General features: G+C 36.7%; 1 protein-coding gene across 1 annotated transcript in view; it reads right to left on the bottom strand.

Annotated features, from left to right (window-relative positions):
- Positions 1–24934, bottom strand: part of megf6a (multiple EGF-like-domains 6a) — a 127065-nt gene extending 102131 nt beyond the window's left edge. Inside the window, exons 1-4 of the mRNA XM_022677438.2 lie at positions 24716–24934; positions 22201–22335; positions 20366–20475; positions 10931–11035 (exon numbers count right to left, since the gene is read on the bottom strand). Of these exons, the coding sequence (XP_022533159.2) occupies positions 10931–11035; positions 20366–20475; positions 22201–22335; positions 24716–24798 (433 nt within the window). The 5' untranslated portion in view covers positions 24799–24934. The remainder of the gene's footprint in view (positions 1–10930; positions 11036–20365; positions 20476–22200; positions 22336–24715) is intronic.
- Positions 24935–25601: the final 667 nt, after the last annotated feature.

Below are 25601 nucleotides of genomic sequence, written 5' to 3'. Positions count from 1 at the left end.
GAAATTATTTTATATTTTTAAACCATTTTAAATTATATTAGATAAGAGGAAATTCGTTCAGACATCATTTTTGTAGGCCAGGCTTTTGTAACCGATTTAGCCCCTACTGTTGCCACATTACCCCTTACGTTTTATTATATAAATCAGTTTCGAAGAGCCTGCATTTTTTTTATCATGTATAATAGAGGTCTGCGCGAGACTGATTTTTAAACCCACTCTTCCACGCTCCGCGTTTCTGTCTCGTTACCGCTCCGCAAAAAAATTGCTTCTTTTAATCCCGCGCCCGCCCGCCACATACACATTTCTGCCGCTCCCGCCCCACGTTCCTAATGTAAATTAAATAAACTACATTTAATGCTTCAAATTTACTTATATATTTATTAAAACAGCAGCGCTGAATACTGCGGTCCCGTTCCAGTCCAAACACCATCGGTGTGTGCGTGTGTGTCGGTCCATCCTGCGCGTTGAGAGTTTTCTTTAGGTTTTTTTTTTTTTTTACAATTATTACAGTTTTCTTAACTATTTATTAATTTGCTCCCGCATCGTCTGGATTAAACTCCCGCTCCAGCCAATAACAGTTCAGTTCTGTCCCGCGCGCAAGATATTCTGACGGGACCCGCGAGAACAGAAGTGGTTAGAGTGAGGTGGAACTCTGGAAAGGAGAAAAAAAACGAATATCCGAATACCAAAATTAAAAACCGAATACCTACTCAACGAACGAATATCCGAATACCCGAATATTCGGGTCCAGCCCTAATTTGCTCTGACCGACAAGACATATTCACCCCGGATTTTTGGTGTTTTTATCCCGGATTTTTGTGTTTTCACCCCATATTTTTTCTGTGTTTTTAGCCCAGATTTCTTTGTGTTTTCATCCCGGAATTTCTGCTGCCCCACACGCGGCTTATCCGCTGCGTAAGCAGGCTAGGAGGCTGCTGCTGCTGCACGGTTTCTCCGCTGCGCAAGCCAGCCCAGTAAATTGCTGTTTGTGTTTTCACACTTAGGCTATTTGCTTAAAAAAACAAACAAAAAAAACGTTTGTTCAGGAAGTATTTTATATTCTTAAACATTGTTGATTATATTAGAGGACAGTCATTGTAAACTGTACTTGGTCTATTTCGGTTAAAGGATTGTGCAGGGCATATTACTGATTTTGTATTTTTGCACTTGGGCTATAAGCTCAATATTAAATATTTCGTTTGTTTAGAAATTATTTTATATTTTAAACCATGTTAAATTATATTAGAGTAGAGGAAAGTCATTGTTAATGACGTTATTGTATTTGGTCTATTTCGGTTTAAGGATTGTGCAGGGCATAGCCGTATTACTGATTTTGTATTTTTGCACTTGGGCTATAAGCTCAATATTAAATATTTTGTTTGCTTAGAAATTATTTTATATTTTTAAACCATTTTAAATTATATTAGATAAGAGGAAATTCGTTCAGACATCATTTTTGTAGGCCAGGCTTTTGTAACCGATTTAGCCCCTACTGTTGCCACATTACCCCTTACGTTTTATTATATAAATCAGTTTCGTTTTTTTTATCATGTATAATAGAGGTCTGCGCGAGACTGATTTTTAAACCCACTCTTCCACGCTCCCGCGTTTCTGTCTCGTTACCGCGCCGCAAAAAAATTGCTTCTTTTAATCCCGCGCCCGCCCGCCACATACACATTTCTGCCGCTCCCGCCCCACGTTCCTAATGTAAATTAAATAAACTACATTTAATGCTTCAAATTTACTTATATATTTATTAAAACAGCAGCGCTGCACCATCGGTGTGTGCGTGTGTGTGTCGGTCCATCCTGCGCGTTGAGAGTTTTCTTAAGGTTTTTTTTTTTTTACAATTATTACAGTTTTCTTAACTATTTATTAATTTGCTCCCGCATCGTCTGGATTAAACTCCCGCTCCAGCCAATAACAGTTCAGTTCTGTCCCGCGCGCAAGATATTCTGACGGGACCCGCGAGAACAGAAGTGGTTAGACTGAGGTGGAACTCTGGAAAGGAGAAAAAAACCGAATATCCGAATACCAAAATTAAAAACCGAATACCTACTCAACGAACGAATATCCGAATACCCGAATATTCGGGTCCAGCCCTACTGGCATCACAAATTATAACAACTCTTATTAAATGGAAATGACTGTGTAATATTTTTTCATCAAATATCAATTTAAAATAATTTTAAAATTAATTTACTTATACATTTACTAGCAGCAATCTGTAAATAAACTGTAAAAATATACACTTATATTTGGCTATTAGAGTACCTCCGTACTTGAACCTGAAGCAGACAATCAGTCTGAGTGTCTCCTCAGTGTGTTTAACATGCTTGTATAATAGAAGTCACTCAGCTCTGGAGAGACTGGGCAGTCTGATGTGTGTCTGTCATCACACACAGGCCTGTCCTCACCATGAGCACTGTGTCTCCAGGCCGTCTCTCTGGCACAGTACACAAAATCCCATCACACTCTCACACTCTCTCTGACCCTGCAGCCGACTCTACAGTCAGAGTCTGTGGCAGGTCATGATGCCCTATATCTTTCATGTACAAAAAACATCGGTCGATTCCATTACATATAAAAACATATTTAGAAAGTGTAGAAATTAAGAATAGAATAATCTGGATTATAATTAAAGAAACATAAAAAATGTTGGGGTTATTTTGTGGTACAGAGAGGCTATTAGCTGTAGTCAATCATGATCACTAACAGGAAGTTAAGAGACATTGACCCTCAACTATAAACAAGACGTAAATTTCGCACCGTGCAGCTGGATTTAAGGTGTCAGTGTGTCCTTGGTATCATGAGTGCGCAAAAATACACGCCCCTTGCGCAGCTCGAGTCATGTACTAATTCTCTTAATTAATCATTGGTGTGTTTTGGGCATAAAGTGAAATAAACCAATCGATGTGTCATTTGCGATGTGTCATCTGACTTTGGCGCATTGATATTTTAACAGCGCTGTGCTTTGGTGCATCTCACCAGAGGATACTTGAACACTCTTATTAAAAAAGCAGCAAATATTGATTCCTAAACTCTAAAAACTTTATGAATATGAACTTGTTTTCTTTGAATTATTTAAGGTTTGAAAGTTTTTTACCTTTTTCATTATTTTGACAATTTCTCATTTTCTGCAAATAAATGTTCTAAATTAAAATATTTTTATTTTGGATTTGGGAGAATGTTGTCTGTAGTTTGCAAAATAAAACAATAATGTTCATTTTACTCAAACATATACTTATAAATAGCAAAATCAGAGAAACTGATTCAGAAAGTGAAATCATCTCTTAATTTTTTTCAGAGCTGTATTTTCCTAAGCTTCGATGCTTAATAAATGGCGCGGGGAAAAGTTGTGAAATTAGACTCTTGACAGGGGGTAAGATAGGAATGAGCATTGCAAAGCACCTTGGGCAGTATGTAAGATACGGCCTTATTTTTTAAGTCATTAAACATTTTGGAAGCTTTAGCACTAATAAATTAATAATCTAGACAAGTACATGTATGTTTTTGACCTTGGTACAAAAGTCACAGAACACATTATTAGTTTCTGTCCCATGACATGTGGCATGACATTTATTTTAAAGCATTGTTAGTTCTGCTAAACTAAATGTAATGCAGTGCAAATGGCGGAGTACGGAATATAACTAGTTTTAATTAATGAGTTATATTTTTATATGAGTTTTATATGTTGTGTGCACAGTGACAGTACTATGAAATTGTTTTTATAACATATTTTTTACATATCACAGGCTTACTATTTACAGTATCTTGTGTGTATTTAAAATATTTAATGAACATGTTCAGCATGGCTTAGAATTGTCAGTTAAATTATTATTATTTTTTTCTGTCATTATTCAATTAAAATGAAAATAATCAGCCTGTAACCCTGTTTGAACAATTTCTATAATTGAGAGAGAAAGTCCTTTTACAATGTGTAACCAAGCATGTGAGTCTATTAGGAAGAATTCTGCTCTTACTCCAGCGGAATGGAGACAGCTGAACAAAACCAGAAGCGCTGGAGAAAAGCACTTTCTAAAGCCCGGGAGTAAAATAATATGCAGTACAGTGCAACAAACATCATCTGCAGCCAACTCTTCCCAGTCCTTCACTGTGGCACACTGTGCTTATAATAATCTTTATTTTCTTTTTTCCTTCCGCATGTGCTTTGAGTTCTGAGCTCGGAACATCTGCAGAACGCATCCTTAATTTGTCACACTTCTTTTTTTAAAACGATCTCCAGTGGCAGGATGTAACAGCAACTATTTGGCTCTGGGGCTCGTCTGCTCTGCCAGTAGGACGTAACACTAAACACAGGACGTTATTGTTGCGCTCTGTGTTGCCTGTATTCAGTGCCGTCGAGGTGGCTGGTAATCTTCTGTATGAAGATTAGAGGGGGACCAGTGAAAATATTTGGCAGAAAATGGAATTCCTTATGGGCTGATGATGGAGATATCACAGGTCAGCGGGAGGACAGTAATCTTAAATGACAAGGCATGTGTGAGGAATGTCCTGTCTTTTAGTTCATGTCACAGAGAGGACTTTTAAATACGTCTCAGGTCAGTTTCTCACATGCTTTAACTAAGGCAAGGCTGGGAAATTGATATATAGTAATGTACAACCCCTGGCAAAAAGTATGGAATCACCAGTCTTGGATGAGCACTCCTTCAGACATTTCATTCTGTAAAACAAACTCTGATCAAAAACATGATACAATAATAAGGTCATTCCAAAGTGCAACTTGTTGGCTTTCAGGAACACTCAAAGAAATGAAGAAAAAACATTGTGGAAGTCAGTGAATGTTACTTTTATTGACCAACCACAAGGAACAAAATATGGAATCACTCAATTCTGAGGAAAAAAGTATGGAATCACTCAAATTGAAGGTAGAAAATAAGGACACACCCAGTCAATTTCCTTTCCCTAAATGGACACCTGCCTCAGATTAGATCTGCTCGTTAGTCTGCAGTTAAAAACACCTGCAGTCATGACACCTTGGAGGGCTGCTGGACGAATTAGAGTGGCAAGAACCATGGCTCCAACAAGAGAAATGTCTCTTGAAACAAAAGAGAGGATTGTGAAACTTCTTGAAGAAGGTAACTCTTCACGCATGGTTGCTAAAGATGTGGGCTGTTCACATTCAGCTGTATCCAAGATATGGACCAAATACAAACAGCATGGAATGGTTGTTAAAGCCAAGCGTACTGGTAGACTGAGAAAGACATCAAAGCGTCAAGACAAGCAACTTAAGGCCATTTGTCTTGAAAACCGAAAAAGTACAACTAAACAGATGAAGCATAAATGGGAAGAAGCTGGAGCCAATGTATGTGACCGAACCGTAAGAAATCGCCTAAAGGAAATGGGATTTCAATACAGGAAAGCTAAAAGAAAACCATCATTGACACCTAAACATAAAAGAACAAGACTGCAGTGGGCTAAGGAGAGGCAATCATGGACTGTGGATGACTGGATGAAAGTTATCTTCAGTGATGAGTCAAGAATCTGCATTGGACAAGGTGATGATGCTGGAACTTTTGTTTGGTGCCGTTCCAGTGAGATTTATGAAGAGGCCTGCCTGAAGAAAACAACCAAATTTCCACAGTCCTTGATGATATGGGGCTGCATGTCAGGCAAAGGCACTGGGGAGATGACTGTGGTTAATTCTTCTATCAATGCACAAGTTTACATTGACATTTTGGACAGTTTTCTCATCCCTTCAATTGAACAGATGTTTGGAGATAATGAAATCATTTTCCAAGATGACAATGCATCGTGCCATAGGGCAAAAACAGTGAAGGCATTCCTTGGAGAAAGACACATTCAGTCGATGTCATGGCCTGCAAATAGTCCAGATCTCAACCCAATTGAAAACCTGTGGTAGAAATTGAAAAAAATGGTCCACAAGAAGGCTCCGACCTGCAAAGCTGATCTGGCAACTGCTATCAAAGAGAGTTGGCACCAAATTGATGCAGAATACTGTTTGTCACTCATCAAGTCCATGCCTCAGAGACTGAAAGCCGTTATAAAAGCCAAAGGTGGTGCAACTAAATACTAGTGATGTATTTTGAATCATCTTTTGTTTATCTGTTTTTCATGATTCCATACTTTTTTCCTCAGAATTGAGTGATTCCATATTTTTTTCCCTGTGGTTGGTCAATAAAAGTAACATTCACTGACTTCCACAATGTTTTTTCTTCATTTCTTTGAGTGTTCCTGAAAGCCAACAAGTTGCACTTTGGAATGACCTTATTATTGTATCATGTTTTTGATCAGAGATGTTTTACAGAATGAAATGTCTGAAGGAGTGCTCATCCAAGACTGGTGATTCCATACTTTTTGCCAGGGGTTGTAGATAACAATGTACATATTGGCTTAGTTTTCTGGATAGGTGGTGTTAAAAGTTATGGCCGATAAGTGTGTTATTTCACCTGTTATACTAAGATGTTTAATTTCAAGATTTTTCAATGTATCGATCAATATCAATCTGCTATCAAAACAGGCATGGATAAACCCATTTTAAAAATTGTAAAAACTATTTTTCTGCTGCATACACGCAAATCTTTAACCAAATCAGTGGCATTAGTTATTGGTGGTCCAGCAAAACTTGTCTGGTTTGTCTGTTTTCTACTTTGTTCAAAAAGGTATGTTGTAGATAACAATGTACATATTGGCTTAGTTTTCTGGATAAGTGGTGTTAAAAGTTATGGCCGATAAGTGTGTTATTTCACCTGTTATACTAAGATGTTTAACATGTACACACAGCACAAAAATAGCATGTACACACAGCACATTAGTTATTTGTTCAAAAAGGTATGTTGTAGTGGTGTGCAATAGGATCTTAAAATAATAAATCAATATTTCAGCTATTTTTGTGAAAACAATATTTTGGGCGATATGACAAAACATTGAATGAAAAATTTAATAATTTCATGATTACACTACTGCAACCAAATTAATATACATTTTTGGTGATATTATTGCCTACGATATGATATGGCACACCCGTAATTGAGATTTTCATCAGATTGTAACAGAAGTCAATGATCCAACATCTCATTGTCATGTCCTGGCCCTGTTTCCTGTCTGTCCTCGTGCCTGTGTGTGTCCCACGTGACCTGTGCCCCTGTGTTCTGTCCCAGGACTTTTCCACCTGTGTCTATTTGTAGCTCCGCCCCTAGCCCCAAGTGTTTTCACTTCCTGTCTTTGTAGATATATAGTTCCCATGTGCCACTTTGTTCTCGTCGGTCTTTGCACCAACTCCTGTCGTTTGTCTCTCAGCGTTTTTCTATCTTTCTTAGCTCTAGTTCCTTGGTTATCCTAGTTCTGTGTTTATTTCTTGTTTATCCTAGTTTTATTTCCCTTGTTAGTATCTTGTTTATTCCTTTGTTTTCCTTTCCCTGTTTAGTTTATTTCCGTCTAGTTTTAGTTATTAGTTTGTTTCTTTGTTTAGCCTCCCTGTTTGTATGTTATCGTTATTCACTCATTCATATTTGTTTTGGTTTGTTTCTTTGTTCTTTGTTTTTTTGTTTATTTATATATTTAATAAATTACGCCCTTACCTGCATTCGCGTCCGCCTCCACGTCTCTCTGCCTGGCTTTACCTGACACTCATGATACCAATAACACACTCCCTAAATCCAGGATTGAAGTCAACAAATGATACTGGACAGATATAACCTGATATAATCTCTCTCTAGTAGATATTTAATGAGAAACAGCTAAAAGTTGTTCCCTGATGGCCCATATGGCCCTAAAATTATATCACGATATTTCAGGGTGTTTCTGCAATAACGATAAACAAAAAAAGTTAGTGATACTATTGCATACAATACAATATGGCACCCCAAGTATGTTGCTACACTGTGAAAATCTTGTTTCACATCCAAACAATATCTGTTACTGTAGGTGAAATATCCCTAAAACAATAAATACTAAATCTAATCAAATTGATTTAAAAGAGAAATTGTATGGAATGATGATCTCATGTGCATAGCCTATTTACAGTTCACCTGTCATTCCTGAAAGTGCTGATGTGCTGCTTTAGGACGAGAACATGTTCCCGCGTTTGGAGCAGATCAGCAACAGTTCAGCTGTTCAGTACGTACCCACATATGGGTAATGTGTTCACACCTGCCAAACAAATTATAAATGGGTTTTTCACCCTCAGCTTCAACACTGCTCCATTTCTTAACAGCTTCTATCGTAAGTGTCAGAGGTGCACCGACCTGCTGTCCTTTCCTCCCACTAAAAACCTGCTGCTGTCAGAGAGCAGACCCCCCGGACCCCACACATCACTTCATACAGCAGCCTGCCCTCAGAATATAACTGCACTCCCACACTCACTTTCATTCACACACTCACTTTCAGAGTAAAAACACAGAGTCTCCTGTGGGAACGGACGACCCACACTGCTCTCTGAAACTCGTCCTTACGTGAGGCTGGTTGGTTCAGTTAGCCCAGTGATTAACAATAGAGAGTATTACTGCATAAAATAGGAAAAAACGGACCAGATTCATAAACCTTACTATAGCACAGCAAGTCGTATTTATAATACTCTGCTGTGGTTATCAGTGCACTGCTCTTGCTTTACATTTTTCAACAGAACAACGCAAAACCAAATGCTGCACAAAATGGATTTACTGAATCAGAAAACAGTGCAACATTCATTTTTATTAAATAAAATAAACAATAAACAACAGAAATACTTATGATGTCATGATGCTAAGTTTGAACTTGTCAAATATGTTGTTTTTAAATTTACCAGTTAATCAGAGTGTACACATGTACAGTGGTGTTCAGAAGTGTTTTTTGCCTTGAAATTCTCCTGTGGAGACACTGACCTTAACTGATGCAAGTGAGACCTGCAGTTCATTAAATGTTGTTCTGGGTTATTTTGGGACCTCCTGGATGAGTTCTCCATGCCCTTTTGGAATAATTTTGGTCGGTTGGTTTCTCCTGGGAAGGTTCACCAGTGTTCCATGTTTCTCCATTTGTGAATAATAGCTCTCACTGTGGTTCTCTGGAGTCCCAAAGCTTTAGAAATGGCTTTGTAACCTTTTTTTGTTTTGTTTTTTCATCTGTTCTTGAATTACTTCAGGTCAGGGCATAAGGTGTTGTATTTTGAGATCTTTTATCTTGAGATCTTTAATCATTTTTTGATTATACAGGTCTGGCAGTAATCAGGCCTGGTTGTGGTTATTAGTGAAATTGAACTCTTTCCAAAAATTGTGATTAATCACAGCTAATTTATGGGGGAAAAACACTTTTTTCACACAGGGCTAGATTGGTTTAGATAGGTATTCGCCTTAATAAATCTAATAATAATTTGAAAAGTGCTTTTTAAATGTACTAAGGTTACATTTTTTCTGATATTAAAGTTTGTTTGATAATCTAAAAAAATTTAAGTCTGACAAAAATGCAAAAACAAAATAAATCTGTACGGGGCAAACACTTTTTCACACCACTGTATGAAGACTTGCCTTTTTGACTAAACATGTTTAAAAATATGAATCTTAAAATCCTTTGACTTGTTTTTTTAACACAAAGATGTGATGCTATGAATTAATATTGCAACAAAAAAAGTAGTGGCAGATAGTAAAATAATACAATATCCCTGATTTTGCAAGATGTTTTGTCCAAACAACTTAATTTCCTTTGTTATTATGTATCCATTCCTGACTTTTAAGCCTGCAATACATCCTCCACCCAAAAAAAAAAACTAGGGTGGGGAAATGTATGGCTTTTTATTCATTCAGCCTTTTTCAAACGGATCCACCTATATATAAAACTGCACAAACTACACAACATGATCTAATCAATGTTTCATTGCCAGTCAATATTAAGGCCCTTCAAAACAGAGTCAAAACACATGTTAACAAAGGGACAACCGGCCCAGGTTAACATTCATTCTCAAAAACTCTTTAAACTCTTTAATATGGCAGCAGGTTGGGAAAGAGGTAAATGGCTTTTTAATCCATTGAAATGTTTTGAACTTTACAATCAATTACCTCTGAATTTTGTTCCCTTGGTGTTTTATTGTGGTATTAGAGGATTTGTATCTCATAAAGTGCTTGGTCAAAGCTGTGTGAGCAAAAAGAGCTTTTAATCTGTTCTGCAGGCGCACTGAGACTGAAAATCTCCAAGACTGCAACATCACTGGAGATCTATTTAACATCTACAGGCTCACAAACAAAATTAATAAAACAGGTCCTTTACTTTTATAAAATGCTTAAGCCGTGAAGCATTATGCTCTTCTTTAAATTGTCTGTTACGGAGCAAAAATCTGTTTTTGTTTTAGCCTTTGACACAGGGTTGCCAGGTATGAAACCCAAAACACAATAGCAGTGCAGCCTCAGCATCCTTCTAAAGAGAGAGCTTTATGACCAGAGATGAAGTAAAACTCAAGTCCAGGCCAGAAGGATTACAATACGGATGCTGAGGTGGCAAATCTTCAGCTGAACAGGTACTGTAAGTGATGAGCTTTAGCAAAGATTAGTCAACCATAGCTTTGTAATTTACCATAACTACTATTAGGGATGGAAATGTATTTAAGGTAAACAACTCTCTAGTGTATTGAAACTAGAATGTTGCTGCTCTATAAGGCACTTGCTCTGATTTAAAACATATTGTTGCTATAATATGTTATGCTTGAGTAATTAGTATATAGTTTCAAACTATTGTGACGTGCGGAGGAGAGGAAACCGTGGCCCCTGTCTGTCCCAGCTGGTTTGCATTGGACTGCTTAGGCAGCCAGCTGGGACCGGCATAAAAACACTGCCATAGCCTCAGGAAGAACGGACCAAAAGCTGTTAAATTAGGTACCTACATCCCCACTGGGCCTTTATGTTTCTTTAAGGTTGTTTTGGGTGTTGGTGGAGGGTGTTACCAAAATAAAGGGTCAAATGAGGAGCTTTTTCTGTGTACTTACCATATTGGCAACTGGGTCCTCTGAACCCTGGAGGACACTCACAGAGTCGGGATGAACCTCCTTTACACGAACCTCCATTAAAACACACACCATAACTGCAGACAGCTGAAAGTCAAAGAGAGCGAAACACAAAGCAAATGAGATATTTCACCAAAATAAATACAATTTACCAGAATCTTAGCACTAGGATCGTTCCTAAATGTGTAGCAGTATCACTGTATCTTTAAACAAAACAAATATTAAAATTCCTAATCAAGCATTCCGCAGATCTAGGTGAAGTTGCTTTAGCTTTGTTTCAGCATCAAGAGGGTGGAAAAATGTATTCTCACAAGACATAATGGAAGAATGCAGATCCAGCTCATCAGTGTGTAACTGTTTGTATTGTTTCCAGGCAGCCTGCCAAAGACAATCTGATCACATTCACAGCTGCTGAAGCTTCATTTCCTAAGTGAGCTGAAATATGATTAATTGAAAATTGAATGTCCTTTTTGGTAATAGATTCAAAGAGTGCAGCTGTGTAATCAATTCAATGTGAAAAGCAGGTTGAGCGGAGAGATCGCTGGAGATCTCCTCGTTCCTTGTTTTTTTTAAAGACTTAAAGTGTATTCTGTTATATTCAGATAGGGACTTTAGTGTTCCCTTTGATACTGAGTGAGTCTGATTTTAAATCAAATATCAGAGACAAGCGGAAAAAGAGCCTGGATGTTACGCTCTGTTGTAAATGAATGGGAAAGGGATTTCCACAGTTTGGTCTGAGGTGGTGCTACATCAAACGGTTATAAAACACATATGATAAGGTAATTAATTTTGTCCAGATGGGGGAGAGAAGACTGTGTCATTTTTGAGCTTCCATGTGGTCTATTGATTTAAGGACATCAGTTTGAGATAAAAAGAGGTGTATGAATGAATGTAAATCAGACCCTGAAACCCTGAAAGTTCTGTGTATTTGTATATTGTATGCAGAAACCTGCATTTGAAACAGTAAAACACTGTATTTGGCCAGAATATTTATAAGAAGATTTTATAGATACCTAACCTACATCTAAAAATTCCTTTAATATCCACATATCCACAACCTAAAATTAGGAAAACTCATACCGTGGTTCTAAAAATAGGAGTCCAAATAGAAATGTCCCATCCAACTTGAACCCACTATCAGACCTTTAATTGAGATGTAATTCCAAGTAGGTTTGGAGCATTGCTACTAGCCCATTTACCATTAAACCAGATTACTACCAGAACTACCAGATTAAAATTGTGCCAAACACTGTTTGGTCTGATGGGATGCTACATCGAACAGTTGCATATGACAATATTTTTAAATAAAATACATATAATGTGGTATTTGAGTTTGTTCAAATGAGAGAATGAAGATTGTATAGTTTTTAGGGAATCCGGATCCTTCAATAGTTATTTATAGTAAAATTCAGACATAAAGAAAAACTACCAGATTAAAACAGTGCCAAAAAGTAAACAAAGCAAAAGTAAAGATGCAGATACAGTTGAGCCAACCATCATCAGATGTCCTAGTGGCCCAACTCAAGGCTTAAACACAAGTGTAGATTAATTTCTTTATTTAGAATTTTATATAAGCCTATTCTCACTTGACCAAAGAATGACTTGAATGAGAAACGCTTTAACAAGTACAAATTTTAGATGACAAAAATACATCAAATTCATCATTTAACACCTAATCCACTGAACAAGAACTGACAAGCACTATTGACACTGCCACTGCAATGCAGAGTGAGCTTTGCATGCCATGTGTGAAAACATTTTTAGTGCAGAACAAACTGAGTCTATTATTGTCTAAGGTAACGTTCACATTAAAAACCACCTTGCTCAAATCTGATTTTTTGCTATGATCGGAATTGGATATCTTGACGGTTCACATTCACAAATGACCGGAAACGCCTCACAGGCACATATTGATATGTGTATAAACGTCGTCTTCTTCACCAACAACAAATAACTTCATATTTGAGAGACGACTCGTAGCTTTATAAACGTAAAATGGTACGTAAACGTAAAAATTTGGTACGTTCACACAGCCATGAAAAAAACAGATCCACATTAAGCAAAAAATCAGATTTGATTTGAATCACTTTAGCCTGGTAATGTGAATGTAGTCTTAGTGCTAGGCAAGCAGATCTCTGAACACTGGAGATTCCTATGAGAGAACCTATTTTTTGTTTTTTTTTATATGATCACATCATGATCAAATTACACAAGTATCAGTTTCTAAAACCAGTCAAAACATCCGCAACTGTTTGGCTTCACCACAGATGCACTGGAAGAGCTTGGTTGCTCTGCGTCAGTTTCCCTGCCCCACCTTGACAATCATCCAAAGTCTGGAATTCCTTCTGTTCCCTCCATTCAAAACACTGCAATTCAGTGGCTCTACAGCTTGAATGAACACAAGATGAAAACAATATTTCTCAAGTGAATCATAATTTAGGATTATAAATAATAAGCATAGCTTGGAGACTTGCAGCTGTGAAGGCTTGCCCGGTTGTTTAGGCCACAAAAACACTTCTTTACTGAGTTAAACAGGTACACTGTGCCTTGGAGCTCTACACAAATCAATGGCATTTAGTGATTGATGGATTGCCTTTGATGAGGAGCACAAAAGCCACAGATACGCCTTGAGATGGTGACCTAACTCGCCATGCTCCAAACCAAATGGCTGCGGTTGCTCCTGCCAGCTGTTCCTGGCATCACTTTTCGCCGCCACAAAGGAGCCTTGTTTGAGTGGATTACCAGCTCACTGGGGGAGGAGGTCACAAAGTTCTCCGAGGCTTTCATTCCTACAGAGCCATGGATGAGCAGGTGTCAGAAGTTAAGCCCCCGCAGCCTATAAAGCCTCGAAACAGAAACGCACGTGTTTTGGAAGCAGTACGTGAAAATGTTTGCTTTCTCAATAAGGTTTTGCACGTTTGACAGCCGGTAGGGGAGGCAGAACTGGCTGAACTTTAATCAGATATCATGGGTGTATTGACTTTTTTTTTTAGAGTTAAACTCAAGAAAGACAAGATAACTATAGAAAATAACATCTACCAGCATTTTTGTAGGTCCTGCTCTGGTTTAAAAAAATACTTTAAAATGCTTGCTAATTTTTTCATACATTTTTCTTAAAACATCTGCAGTCAATAAAATGCCTCAAGACCTTCTATAGCAGTGTAGTGTTTCTTCTCCCACACAGTCCCATACGCTCTCATCACTGTTTAAATCTGGTGATTGTGTCGTTCATGACATTCCCTGAACTTCCTCACTCTGCAACCCACTCTATCACTCCATGAAAGATGTGCAGCTTGCACTCATTTTGGTTCTCCAGCAAAAGAAAAAAAAAGATTGACTGAATGTGGATGTGATTTCAGAACAGTTGCTTGTCTGTTCACATGGACAATTCTAGCCATACATAATCATTAACATCCACTGTGCTGTAAACTGTGGGTGGTAATTTCTTATATAAAGTATTTCCAGTAAACATGTGACACAGTGTTCAGGCTCACTCACAAGATAACACCTCACAACGTATACAGGTGTGGGAGTTACTAATCCATCCTGTCAGGTAATACTTTTTTGACCAATTTAGATGCTGCTATCTCTTTAGATGCAACCTCCCCTCTCACCCAAAACACATATCAATATATTTTCCTATTGTATACTGTGCATTATGTATCACATTCTTTTTTCTCTTTAAAAAATATATTTTGCTCTGTAAAAACAACCTTCTATACAGTATATACAGTTTATTTTGCCTTTTTGCAATAATATACTTTTGTTTCTATGACAACAGCAAAAACAATCATCTTTCAGTACTGATCTACACTGATAACAGCCATAACATTAAGACCACCTGCCTAATATTGTGTGGGTTCTACTCATGCTGCCTAAATACCTTCATGGATTACATCAGTGAGCCTAAGGTGCAGATCACCCTGTCACCATTTCACTGGTTGTGCTTTCTTTAAAAACTTTTAATTAATACTGACCACTTCATACTGGAAATTCCCTACCTCTGTCTGATTGTGTTATGTGTTATGTGTGTAAATTCCATTCTCAGCACCGTTTGCACTGACAAACAAATGATGATTTTTAATGCTTTTTACTTTAATAGAGACAAATACCCATTATATTGGCAAACGAAAATATTCAGCTGAAAATGGCATAATGTGCATATTGTTATAAGTGTATAGAATAAACAATTTCTACCAAACAGTGATTTATTTATTTTAATTTCTACTGCAGCATCTACTCAGTGTTTTCTGCAGTTGTGTTGTTGTGTATCAAAGAGGTGCTCTGTACAAGGCAGGAGGAGTGTGGGAGAGAGCCAGCAGTGAGAGCCAAGAAAGATTTAGATTTAAGTTCTACCTACAATCTACTTACAAAAATGAAATAAAATAAATTGTTCAGCATAATTTTTTACCCTTTGTATCTGTTTACCATATGTTTACTATCACAAACTGTCTTTTTTTTTTTTTTCCAATTTTAAAAACTATGAGTTATGTTTGCAAGTATATTAACAGTAACTAAGCTAACCTGTCTGTTTATCAAAGGTCTGTGTAATCATTATTTTGCAGCCTTGCTTTCATAAATAGATGAGTACGCATTCAGTATCTATACATTGTAGGTTTTCCTGACTCTGGAATGCAAAGCTACTTAAAGCTGAAGGTCACTGCATTCAGTTTGACGTGTGACTCACTTAAACCACTTACAAATCTGAAAAATCTGCATGTTCAGCACACACTAACTTTGCTCTGATTGGAGAAAATGAGGATTAAAATACTGCTTAATCACATGATAGCGTCTAGACAATAAATCCTATACTTGTTCTTAAGTCTTCTTGTGCACTTGACTAGCACCATTTCTAATCCTGCACAGTGCCTGCACAGGTTATGAACTCTGGAACCTTCTTAGAGGAAAACACACAGGGCACCAGTCCATCTGTATGCTTCTGGAATTGTCATCAGCAGTGGAGCCGGACTAAACAGAATAAAAACTAAACAAGGATGTCAGCAATGCCAAAGCATGGGGGTGTTTCAAGACAGAAATAATTCACCCTTTGTGTCAAGTCCCTGCTAGTTTTAGGTAAGGAAACACTCTAGCATTTCTAACATTAAAGCAATTAGAATAAATATACAGCTTTGGAAAAAAATAAAATAAGAGAGCACTTAAAAATTATGATTTTTTTTTTATTTTACCAAATTGAAATCCTCTGCAAAATAATCAAGAGGAAGATAAATGATCACAAGCCATCACACCAAGCTGAAGTACTTGAATTTTTGCACCAAGAGTGCCATAAAGTTATTCAAAAGCAGCGTGTAAGACTGGTGGAGGAGAACATGCCAAGATGCATGAAAACTGTGATTAAAACCCGGGTTATTCCACCAAATATTGATTTCTGGACTCTTAAAACTTTATAATATGAGCTTGTCTGTAAGCTCTGCATCTTTTTTGTTATTTCAGCCATTTCTCATTTTCTGCAAATAAATGATCTGAATGACAATATTTTTATTTGGAATTTGGAAGAAATATTGTCTGTAGTTTATAGAATGAAACAATGTTAATTTTACTCCAACATATACATATAAATAGCTGATAACTAATTAAGAAACTGAAGTGGTCTCTTATTTTTTTCCAAAGCTGTATATATACATACATTTTACACTTACATTTTACACTAAATGCAATAGATCAACCAAGGTGTTTGGAATCTGAAGTGTGTTATGCTGTAGGTCCAGCACACAATGAAGGATAACTTTGGACACCAAACTTGCATTTGCATACATTTGGGAAAAGACAAACACTACATAAATCTATGTATTTTTTATTATTATTACTTGCTGCATGTTAAAGAATTAATGCAGCAGATGTCAGATAAAACCAGTGGGCAGCAAGTATAACATGCATTCCATTAAAAGTAGACCATTGACAAAATGAGCCTATCCAACATCTGATCGTCTAAAAGTCTGAATTATGCTGCAGAAGCATCTGCAAGAAGATGCAGCAGCATAACTCAGACATTCCTCACTATTAATCACACATTCGATCCAAGAAATAAAAACACTGCATGTCTGATTTCATGTCTGAGCAATCTCAGGCTGTGCTAGCTCAGCATAACCGGACTAAAAAAACAGCTTTCTCTAAAGAAAACTTGAATGCCTTAAAAATCATTCGTTTTACACATGACAGCACCTGAATCCCCACAGAAACTGATGACTGAAGCATGATAAAATATCATCTGATTTCTGGAAGATGCACTGTTTCATCCTTTAAGCTGATAATGTAGCTCAAACCTCCATTCACAAAGACTCCATTGAGATTTCATTGGTAGTATTAATGAGCACCTGATGAAAAGCTTATGGGTGAGTGGCCTTAGGTACAGAGCTATCATCCTCCATACAGCAGCTCCACAGGGAAAACGGATATATATGGATGTATCTAATTGCGCCAAGAAAGGAGGAAGACTAAAGGGTAAGGGTAAAAAAAACTTGAGATCAACATGGTCTGAAATTCAGGCTTAAAGATAATGGACAAAACAGATTTTTGCAATGGTTTATATTTCAAAAACTCCATTTTTACCAGATTTCACCAGTCAATTATCCAAAGTTGTGCAAACTGGGCTAGAGAGGTATAAAGCTCCCCAGAACTGAGCTGTGGCTCTCATTTTGGAAGAAACAATAAAGAAGCAGGTGCCCCAATGCCTTTGTGATAACATATAGTGTACTTACCTTGTAACAAACACCTTTTTTTTTACTTTTTATTCCCATAGATGTAATTAACTAACTATTTAACCCCCAATAGTAATAAACAATCATTTTACCTGATCTTTCTTCTTGATTATGTTCTTTTTATTGATGTTATCTCTTTTAACCATATAACATCATGTATTTTTCTGTAAATATGATTAAAAACCTCTTGTTTAGTGGGGGAAAAATTATCTATGCTTGTGCTCAGCCTTATAAGTGCATGAAATATCCCCACATAAAAAAACACACACCAAAACAACAACTTAAACACAGATCCCTGGAGAAAAGGCCAAGGTGACATTATACAGCACAGCCACTGAGTGGTGCTAAGACACTAAGTGAAGGGTGTTAAAATCAATGGCTGTATATGAATATGCTTTGTGTACAGTTATTGCACACTGGATATTTGAGTAAGAATGCATTCATTGATGTTGCAAGAACCCCAATGCAGTTTATACTCCTTTGATGAATCCACAGTTATAACATTTGCCCTACACTGGCTACCTGTTAGATTTCGTATAGATTATAAAATACTTCTCCTGACGTATAAATCCCTCAATGGTCTGGCCCCGCATTATCTACAGGAACACCTTACTCCTTGCAATCCGCCGCGTTCACTCCGCTCCCAAGACGCTGGCCTGTTATTAGTCCCGCGTATTAGAAAAAACTATGCAGGAGGAAGAGCGTTCTTTTATAAAGCTCCCCAACTTTGGAATAGCCTCCCTATTAATATACGGGACTCAGACACACTCTCAATCTTTAAATCTAGACTCAAAACATTTCTATTTGCTCAAGCTTTTGACTAATGTCTCATTACAATTTTGTCCTGAGCTGCTGCTACCAGTGCCCATCCCACTCCAGCAGAGTTTTATAAAACCATTCTAACCCCTTTCTCTTCCCTCCCCTCTCTGTTCTCTCTCTCTCTATCTTTCTCACATGTGCTGAGACGCCTGGCCGGCCGGTCTTCCTGGATGTGTCCGTCTGTGGTTCCAGCTTTCAGGAATCAGCCCTGTCCTTCTACTCATCAGAATTATTTCACAACCCTTCTAACTTCTGCTTTTTTTTTCTCTTCCTTTCCTTTCTGTTTTCTCTATCTATCTCTTTTACATGTATGGAGATGCTGTTCCTGATGTTCCCAGCCTGGCTCTCCACTGCCCGCTGTGTTGTTCTCCGGCTCTGCAACCCTGCACTGATTACCATTAACACACTCAGTATCTGTTTCTGTATTAGTCATAGCTCTATAGTTTGTGCCCATCACATTCTTATATTCATAAATTAGTACCTGTTATATTAGCCATAGTTCACATTAATTCTCTGTACTGTTTTTGTTCTGTTATTTGTTTGTTGTTTGTTTGTACTGAGCGGGTCAACCCGAGTAGGATGGGTTCCTCGGACTGAGTCTTGGTTCCTTCCAAGGTTTCTTCCTCTTAAAGGGAGTGTTTTCTTGCCACTGTGTCACCATAAAATTGGCATCTCTGTGGTGCTGCTCATAAGAGGCGTGGACCTGTTTTTCCTGTAAAGCGGCTTTGTGACAACCTTTGTTGTAAAAAGCGCTATATAAATAAAATTGAATTGAATTGAATTTAATTGAACATTTATTAAGTTTTATCATTCCCACAGCACAGCGGCTGAAGCAATAACTCTATAAAGACCATGACTCTGCCAGTCCAGTTTTTGCACATTTATAATACTAAACAGTAAATTTACCAGTGTAAAATCATCACTGTTAGTGTTAAATTAACACTGAGAGTGTACAATGTAACACTAACAGTGTTGATGTAACGCTGGTGAATTTACTGTGTATGCAAAACATTTTAGGCAATTATTGCATTTTAGAAAAAATACCGAATGGACAGTAAATGTTAATTTGCTCAGAGCACTAAAGAACTTATAAATGATTAAATAAGTAATACAAAAAAATAGTGTTTAATCATTTCTCTTATTCATCCTCACATTTAAAAGTCACTGTATTAATTAATGTGATTGCAGTAGACAATTTTTGAAATATGAAGACTAAATTCAGATAACCCATAGAACTTATCACGTTCTTTCTGAAAATATGCTGTATGACATACGTTTTTTGTACAATTGTCGAACGAATTTGCCCAATAGGAATTCTAAGAAAAATGCCCTTTTTAGGAATTTAAAGAAACAAAAACGGTATAATTTATGCCTATAATCTCTCATTATTTAAAACCGCTCATTGCACAAAATTGCTTTCAAAACAGATGCTAAAGCTCTCCGTTATTATATGTTATTCCACTCAGCCCAGTGTTATTGTTTACAAACTGCTTGACCACAAGCTGAACACAGACAATTATAATAGACTATAAAATATATGTAATGAATCTCAGACCTACAGGGTTTTCCAAAACTAACAATAACACAATTAAGGAAGTCTACGGCAACATTTATGTATAGAAACTTATTACTGATCCAACCACACTGAATCTAAAGGCTCCATCTAAATCATCTCTAGCTGAGTGACTTAATTTCAACAAACAGAAAAGAAAAAATGACTGCATTCAAAAAGCTTGTGCCTTCCCCTCTATGATTTTTTACAAAGTTACTAAGTTACAGTAGGTGTGTTTGAGTGCAAAACAAATCTCTCTATCTACCAATTTGTATGTTTGAATGCTGTACAAAGGTAAACAGTTAACAAAGCACCAGGATAGACTCTTACGGTACAAGCAGCCAGCCTCCCCACTGAGTTGAGACCAGCCAGGGCAACATCTGTACGATGTCTGATAATCCTGCTTGTATACCTGCCGGTAGCTTGTGAAGTACACAGTCCTAGAAATGGAAAAAAGATGAAGAAAAGATATTAAAATGGTTTTAAAACAAACACACATAACAAAAAATGTAGAACTGCAATTTGATTAAACTTATCAGTATTTTTGTACATTGCATCCAATAGCATCCCACACATTTTCAATCAGGTATAGGTCTAGTGATGTGACTGACCATGATATAGTATTTGTGTCTTTAAGGCAAGATCTTGATATGCGAGCTGTATGTGGATGAGCGTTGTCTTGTTGGAATAGTGACTTAAATTGTGAATTCAGAAAAGGTAGGGATTGAGGACCTCATTAACATAACACTGGCATGACAAAGTGCCTGTAATGAAGGTGGTATAGGTGATATAGGTGATCAGGCATTAACAAAATTGTCATTAGTTGTATCCACCAACACAAATGTGGAAATTATCATGGAAGAAGACCATTTCTGAGTCACTCCATGACAGTGTAGCATTACTACCCACCAAGTTTCATTCCTTGCGGTTGATTCCTATTTTTTAAAGATTCATGCTTTTTAGGAGAAACTGACTAAGAGTCCTAGAAAGCAAGAGTGTAATAGGGTGAAAGCGTGAGAGTATGAATGTGTGGGTGTCAGTAAGAGTTTCATTATGTGAGTCTGGCAGTTGTTTTTTTTACATTGTTTCCAAATTCTGAATAGACCAATAGAAATGTTCCAAAATTACTTGTAATAAAATCTTTTTAAACTGATTCCAATTCCTTCTACTGTACAGTTGCCAGTTTTTTGCAAGACAGCAACAATTTAAAGCTGTAGATGTTAAAAGCTGCTACTGCAACTGTGAGGGCAAATCTGGAGGAGGCTGAAAGGGGCATTTAGGAAGACTTGAAGAGAAAGAACTGCAAACCAGTCTGCCTCAAACCATAATTAGTTCAGCATTTGTTCAGTGTTATGGCAGCAGTTAATACGCCTAACCAGTGCTTAATGTGGGCTATTCAGTGGCGTGCTCTAATAGCAGAGGCAAAGGCTTGATGGTGCTCAGTGTCAATGATCCTCCCTTTGATTCCTGAAGCTACTGAGAGCTTAATAGCCATCATCCCTCAGCACTAGGATCACTTTCTAACCACTGTCTCAGTGCATTCTACTCCTCTATTTAATCTCACAGCAGAGCTGCAGCTAGGATTCACTTCATTCAATGTAAAAGTGCTGATAGAGGAAAACAGCTGTAGAACTTGGTTTCTCAAAGTAAAAATGTTGGGTTTGTGCAGTAAAATACAGCACTTTTGCTGGATATTTCAACAGGACAATGCTCGTCCATATACTACCGGTAGTCCGTACACTAAGACCATGGCCATCTGCATCAACAGACCTATCTTTGATTGTGAGATCTTATTGAAAGATTATTTGAGCTTAATGGTATTGGATTATTGCAAGACTCTATTAGGAACCTCTACCATCTATCAGTCAAACGTTTTAATACATTTTGTTTCTGGTAACTGTTACATTCCTTTTAAGCAGTGCTTAGAAGTCTAGTGAAACATACTGTCACTCAGTTCTCTGAAACAGTAATTACAGAAGAGAAAGTGACTAAGCGACCGTCAGTCCTAGAGAGTGTGAATGTGTAGGTGTCAGTGAGACTAATGTAGGGGGTTTTGCGGTAGATTGGATGTGGTTAAACAGTAGGGAGTGTGTTTGTGGGCATTTAACTGTAAGTAAGCAGAATTTCCAGTGAAAACTACAGCGTACAAATGTGTTTATACTGACCTCCTTTCATAGCCCACACACCAGACATCTCCTCGGCAGCCTTGCTTCCAAACTTTGACCATGCGGGTGAAGGCCTGCACACAGGGCTGCTTCTGAACCTGAATCACTCTTTCTCGCTCCACACACACATTCGGCCTAACAAGGAAAGTAATTGTAACATTATTATTAGAAGTGACCTTTTTGTGGTAAAAGGGACACATCATAAAGAAAATTAACATGACATATCATAAATGTAAACTTTGAGAGATACTGATATAGAAATGTATATATATATATTGTCCTTGTCCAATTGAACACTTGTATCTCAAAACAGTATCAGATAAATCCTTCTTTAAGTTCAGTGGAAGTCAATGTAAAAAAAAAGAGTTTATTTCAGATAATTTAGGAAATTTCCTATTTTTCCATTTATCAAGAAATTGTGACAAAGTGTATGCGACAGTTTGTGTGTTCAAATTATGTAATAAACTAAAAATCATTTAAAATAGAGAGCTTTTTATTAGAAAGTGACGATATACTGATCGATCCTGATAGAAAAAAAATTATTTCTAATTTTATCGCTCTAATTTTCTACTCAAACTGAATAGCCAATTACATAACTCATATGGATTATTGATTATTGATTATTGCCTTAAATGTTTTAGAGATGTATCATATTATTACACCATACTGTATGAGTGTGAATAGTATAAAGCTAGCCAGCTGTATTTACAACACAATTCCTTCTTTATATTTCTGATATATGATTTACCTAGCAGTTTCTCTTGTACAAATACATTTATTTGTGGTTTAAGTGTAACTAGTGTAGCTAAAAATACAATGTTTTATAATGTAGCTAGCTATGGTAACTATTTAACTAGCGTGTCAGCTAATGGCCTGTGATTTAGCTAAGAGCTAGGTAGATTAGCTAACATATCTACTAGCTAACTAGTTTTAGCCTTCCCTCAACTAACCTATATCAGGAAGGTCAGTTGCTAGCTAGCTACTCTAAGCTTTGGGAGTATTCAGATAAAATCTCAAATTAATTAGTTACACAAGTTAAATGCCTTTTTAAATGATATTGTCACCTTCCTAAAATAATCGAAAAATAAATTGACTTTTTTTAATTCTATCCCCTTTAGCATAATGGCCTATATCCGGAGTGTGACTAATAAGGTTTACTTCCTATTAATAAAGACTAACTTATAGGCTATAAATATTGAACAGTTGTTTAGTCTCATTTTGTTTTATTGTCTGCATTTTAGTCAGCAAAATAGCTAAGTCCATAAAGATAGCTAGAAATACTCTCTTTCTCTATTACAATTTGTGGCTGTTAGCATAACTTTCTTACTCAATATTTTTGAGTAAAAAAAAAAAACAATTAAAATGATGTGCGAGCTATTGTTTCTATTACTATTTACTTATTTTTACAAATAGTGTGCAGCCCTTTCAACCTTACAACCAGTTTTAAATTAAACATGGTGCAAATAACATAACCTCCTGTATTTCAGTTGAGGAAATGTGTAAAATATGAAAATCACTGCCACATAAAAGTGCTCTTAACAGGTTTATTACAGAAGCGAATGTCTATCTACTGAGATTCCCTTTGGAAGCTTAGTAAGTAAAGATGTTCATCAAGCTTTTCTAATTTGAATTTAAATAGCCGAAACAATATTTTTTTGTGTTTTCTCAAAAACTTAAAAAAAAAAAAGGTAACGCTTGGCGATTATTTTAGAAAAAGTATTGATATGATATTGATAGGGAATCGTTTCATTGATATTAATCGTTTCACCCCTAGCTTAGCATTAGCTGCAACTTAGCTGTCTGTTAACATTAACAGGTGTACTTGTTATATCAAATGGACCAAAGGAAAGCCCATTTTTGCCACTTGGAAAAAAATATGAGATAATTTTTAAATACTAAGTCATAATCATCAGAAAGTAATTCATAATTATAATACAGTAAGTCATAACTAGGAATTAAGTCATTATTTTAAGAAACCAAGTCATACTTTTGGGATACTAAATTATAATTAGATAGTCATAATTATGAGTTAGCAAGTCATAATTATGAGTTAGCAAATCATAAGGTAGCAAGTCAAAATTATGAGTTAGCAAGTCATAGTTATGAGTTAGCAGGTCAAAATTATGAGGTGGCAAGTCATAGTTACTATATACTAAGTCATTATTTTGAGATACTTAGATAAGTGTGACTTAGTAATGATAACTTACCAACTCATCTCATAATTATGACTTAGTGGAGGATCCTTATTTTTCAAGTGGCAGAAATGGGTTTCCCATAAGACAAAATTCTGTGTTAAAAAAATCTAAATTTAAGCCAGTAGCTAATGCAATTCTTCGAAATGTAAATACACTTTAAATAGCTTTAAATTATAACTAACCACTACAGCTAAGCTATGCAAATATCACATGCATGGCTAATGCAAATAACATCTATTATTATTATTTTTTTAGCAGTAATTATAACATTAATCAACAGGACTCAGCAGAAAGTGTAAACTCTCAGTGTTGTTACTCACATGAACGGCTGCAGGGCTGCCAGAGCCGGAGCTGGACTGAACCCGGCCAGTATTAACAGCAGCAGCGGAGCGAGTAAATCCATTCCCCCACCTGAGCTTCACAAAACCGCGGCTAATAAACCGACACGACCGCGACCCTACGCTCTCTGCTCCAGCACCGCTTCACACACACCACCATCCTGCGGGCTGAGCTCAGCTCAGGACAGGGGGGCTGTCTGTCAGACCACCGCCGGGGGTACCTCTCACTATCTCAATATTATCTCTACAGGAGAAGACCCCCTCTTAAAACATACTGATAAAACAGCTCAGAGTTACAATAAACAATCTTACAGCTCTAGATAACATTTATTCATTTATTCATGTGATTAAACAATATAAATGAGAATTTATTATACAGAAGTTATAAATTCAACTTCTTAAAGTTTGGATGTATTGTCTAAACTGATGAGCTCTGCTTCCATCTAGTGGTGACGCCTGTTTAAAATCTATTATTGGAAAAAGGATCATGTGTTAGTAGTAATAATCTTAATAATAAACAGCTTTTTTGCTATTAATTCAGTCTTCATGTTCAGTACACTGCAGCTAAAAAACTGGAATTAGCTTGCATTAACACAAAAAATAATGGTGATGGGACTAAAGAGTTCATTTAAATCAGTTTTACCCTTACTGTATTTTTCACAGTACAAAACGCACCGGATTATAAGGCCTTCTATCAATGAACATCTATTTTCTGGTCTATTTTTACACATAAAGTCCACTGTTTTATAAAGAGCTTCATGTGACACTAGTAAGGCATTGCAGTTTTCACCATGTTTTCCTTTTAAATCAGCAGGTTTCACCACTGGGTAAAGTAAAGAAAACTGTAATTCTAACTAAACTTTTTTTG

The sequence above is a fragment of the Astyanax mexicanus genome, chromosome 13, assembly GCF_023375975.1.
Source record: "Astyanax mexicanus isolate ESR-SI-001 chromosome 13, AstMex3_surface, whole genome shotgun sequence".
Lineage (NCBI taxonomy): Eukaryota > Metazoa > Chordata > Actinopteri > Characiformes > Acestrorhamphidae > Astyanax > Astyanax mexicanus.
This window is presented reverse-complemented; position numbering and strand designations above follow the sequence as displayed.